Raw genomic sequence first — 3,512 nt, forward strand, 5'->3', positions numbered from 1 at the left:
AAGGGGATGGGCCGGGGGCAGAGGCAGCCCCGGGAGCGCCGGGCATGGCCCCGGGCTCAGCAGGGCAGGGGCTCTGCCCCTTCCCCCGGGAATCAGAGCCAAGTCCTGCTGTGCCAGCTCCATCCTGCACTGCCCATCCCTGGTGCCCTGCACTGAGCCCACCCAGCCCAGTGCCCAAGGCTGACCCTGCTGCGGACACCCCTGACCTGACCATGGCTGGAGGGGCCCTGCCGAGGGCTGGGAACTCCTGCCTGTCCTTGGCACAGCCGAGGGATAACAGGAGCTAAAACCTGTAGCAAACAAGGTTTTCTAGGGACCTTCCCTTGCCTGCACGAGGCCCTGGGGGTGGCAGGTGTTTATCTCCACACCACTGAAGTGTCAGGCCTGGGACATCAGCACTGTTGGTCAGTAAATCTTTGGGAGGCCTGAACAATTCACAGAATTTTCCTCCACTGTGGGATGAAGAGTGGAGAGATAAATTAGGGGTTTGTGAGGCACTCAGAGTCCCGGGGAAGAGCCCTGGCTCAGGGGCCTTTGCAGTTACCTCAGTAGGAACTGTCCTTATTTCTCCTCCATTTCCCTTGTGCGGCTGCTCATGCAGTCAGGGAGAGAACCTTGCCTTTAGTGCTCTGAAAGCAAGTCCTGGCTCAGACAAAGCATCTGCTGACTTCAGGAGAGTCAGCTCAGCAAGGATTCATGAATCAGTCTGTATTTGCAATTAAAGTCTCACTCGGGGCCTCTCTCCCTCTCACCCACTCCTCCCGTTTGCCCCGGCACCCCGGCTGAGGTGTGTCCTGGGGGCCAGAGGTGCAGTTTGTTCTGTCCTGGGAGCTGGGACAGACCCGGGGCAGGGCAGGACAGGGACCACACAGCCCGTGGCTGCTCCAAGAGGGGCCAGTAGGGTCACCCACCCCGTCCCCTTCCCAGCCCTGCCTGGGACACGCTCACCTCCCCCTCGGTGGTTTTGATGAGCAGCACCGTGGGTTCGTAGCCTTCACAGCACGTGTAGAACCTGCAGAGATGGACACGGGGGTCAGGCTGGGGGCAGCTGGAGCCCTGGGCAGGGTGTGCTGGCTGTCCCTGGGCGCTCACAGCGTGCCTGGCACAGTGTGGCACACGGGGACATCCCTGCGTGGCACATCCACGGCCCCGCGTGCCCCGGGCGGTGCCCAGGTGTCGGTGGCCATCTGGCCCAGCCTCTGCCCTCTCCCCTAAGCCCCACTCAGGACCCTGAATCGAGCCCGGGAGGGTCCCCAGCAGCCCCTGGATGTGCCCTGGTCACTGTGTTTGCTGCTGTCTCCAGCACCAAGCCCTGCCCGGCTTTCCCCGCACGCCCGACACGCCCGGCCCGGCCCCGTGGGCTTCACCTCTGCAGGCTGCAGCCGTGCTCGGAGGTGGAGAAGAGCAGCAGCGGGGGGAAGAGGGAGAAGCGCTCGGGGATCCAGGACCAGACGAGGCGCATCTCCTGCGCCGTGACAGTGCTGGAGCTGAAGTTCTGCATGTCCACGGCCAGGTGGAAGGACGGCCTGCGAGGGGAGGGACATCAGGCCGGGCTGGGGCCCCTCTGCTCTTCGGGGCACAGCCCCTGCAGCGGGGCTTGTCCTGCTCTTTGCACCGCGAGCTCTCTGCCGACATCCCCGGCTCCGGCTGTGCCGTGACCCCTGACAGGGTCCCCCGAGGGGCTGGGAGGGCCCAGCACAGCCACAGCTGCGGGAGATGCCTGGAGCTCCCCCCGGGTGTTCTCCACGGGGGCTCGCATTTTGTCAGCTCAGCCCCAGGGCCGGGGAACGCAGAGCTCTCCTCACCTTCTCTGCACCACGGTGATGCCCCTCTCCATCAGCGCCTTCCTGTTGGCCATCTGGAGAAGCCAGATCTCCTTGCGGGAGAACAGCCGGATGCCAAAGGCTCTCTCCAGGAGTTTGTCGACGGTCACGTGCTCAGCGATGTTCCTGACGAAAGCCTGCAGTTCTGCCTTGATGTCGGAGCCCTGCAGCCCGGCCGGGGTCACCGAGAGCCGGAACTGCTTCAGCAGGGCCAGGGCGATGCGGTACAGGACCTTCTGGCCCTCCAGCAGGAACACGTCCAGCACCCGCACGGCGTAGCCGAAGGGCAGCCCGGGAAAGAGCCACGACAGCCACTCCGAGTAGACCTCGAGGACGTTCTCGGCAGCGCCGGCTATGAGCTTGTGAGCTGCCGGGCAGTGCTTGTTGGCCAGGTCCCCGAAGGTCATGCAGGAGGCCTGGTGGGCCAGGAAGGACTGGTCGATGTAGCCGGCGTGGGGAGCGTTGCTGGCGATGAGGCGCGAGACGCTCTCGAAGCACTGGGCCTCGTCCTCGCTGTAGTGCAGCAGCAGCGCCGCCAGGGCCGGCAGGAGGGGGCTGTGGGTGATGTCGGGGAACAGGGCGCCCACACAGATGAGGATCTTCTTCAGGGCGGTGACCCCGTGCGGGCTGAGGCAGTAGGTGGGCATGGGGCAGCCCTCCAGGAACTCGGGCAGAGGGTGGGAGCTCACGCTGGGCTTCCCGAAGAGCCGGCCGGCCACGTCCCTGTACACGAGCGCGTCGGGGGTGACGAGGCGGCAGGAGACCTGCTGGATGAGCCGGGGGTAGAGCCGGGCCCGGCCCGCGTGGCCCCCCCCCCAGCAGCCTTCCCTCGCCAGCCTCTTCAGCTCCTTCGGGGGCCTGCTCAGGACGTCCCGCGGGATCTGCGCCGGCTGCTGCGGCTCCGGCATCTTGTCCCAATCCACGAACTGCCCACAGCCCAGGCAGGACGAGGTGTCGATGTCCCAGGTGTCAGCCTCGGACGTGACCACGATGGTGACTGGGCACGAGCCCGGCGCCTCTGTAGGACAAAGACCTTTTATTGAACACCTTTCACCGCCCCACCAACAGCGTTTCACCCTGGCTGAGGGCGCTCTGAAGTCTCACGGCCACGTCCTGGATTTCTTTATTCTCCCCTGCAAAGGGAAGGGTTCTGGGCTTTGCCCGCTCCCGTCGGCTCAGGGCCCTGGCGGAGTGTGGGGCCAGGTCCCAAACGGGTGTCAGGGTTTCTTCTCACACTGTGAGGGGCTTTTCACCCCTCCCAAAGCTACGGACTTCCCAGCCTGTGACCTGCCGCGAGGGAGGTGCAGAGGGCAGGGACACGGTCCCTGTGCCCCGGGGATGACCGTGGGACATTGTCACACCTCCGAGGAGGACGAGCAGCCCTGTCCCAGCCCAGCTCTGCAGGGATGAGGAGGGACCCCACGGGCAGGGGGGTCCCAAGCGATGCTGAGGCTGAGAGGGACCATTTCCATCGTGTCCCCTCCTAAGGGCAGCACGGGGCAGGAGGGTCCTGTCCGCGTCTGGCAGCCCAGAGCAGGCTGCTCTGAGCCCAGCGGAGCGGGCAAAGCCGCCCTCGGGTGTTTGCCCTCCTCTTGTGCCTCCTGCCGAAGTCTCCCGGCCCCTCCGGCCCCTCGGGTGTCAGAGGAGGAGGGAGCAGAAGCTGCTGCAGACCGGGGGCGCACCCCGGGG

The 3,512-nt window shown here is 65.7% G+C and overlaps 1 protein-coding gene across 1 annotated transcript; it reads right to left on the minus strand.

Annotated features, from left to right (window-relative positions):
• Window positions 1-7: 7 nt before the first annotated feature.
• LOC103618015 (TBC1 domain family member 24) lies at window positions 8-2,826 on the minus strand. Its single transcript, XM_017737720.1, has 5 exons — window positions 1,806-2,826; window positions 1,368-1,526; window positions 949-1,012; window positions 545-629; window positions 8-452 (listed from the first exon to the last, which is right to left on the minus strand). Exons 1-4 carry the CDS (start codon window positions 2,729-2,731, stop codon window positions 594-596), a joined length of 1,185 nt encoding a protein of 394 aa, XP_017593209.1. The 5' UTR covers window positions 2,732-2,826; the 3' UTR covers window positions 8-452; window positions 545-593.
• Window positions 2,827-3,512: the final 686 nt, after the last annotated feature.

The sequence above is a fragment of the Corvus brachyrhynchos genome, unplaced genomic scaffold, assembly GCF_000691975.1.
Source record: "Corvus brachyrhynchos isolate BGI_N302 unplaced genomic scaffold, ASM69197v1 scaffold236, whole genome shotgun sequence".
NCBI lineage: Eukaryota > Metazoa > Chordata > Aves > Passeriformes > Corvidae > Corvus > Corvus brachyrhynchos.

What these genes read in the sequence shown, in the direction of transcription:
- LOC103618015 (XM_017737720.1), bottom strand. Translation starts at nt 2,731, where the DNA reads ATGCCGGAGCCGCAGCAGCCGGCGCAGATCCCGCGGGACGTCCTGAGC. An exon ending in ATCACCGTGGTGCAGAGAAG is followed by an intron (nt 1,527 to 1,805) that starts GTGAGGAGAGCT and finishes CTCCCCTCGCAG; the next exon opens with GCCGTCCTTCCACCTGGCCG. An exon ending in CACGGCTGCAGCCTGCAGAG is followed by an intron (nt 1,013 to 1,367) that starts GTGAAGCCCACG and finishes CCATCTCTGCAG; the next exon opens with GTTCTACACGTGCTGTGAAG.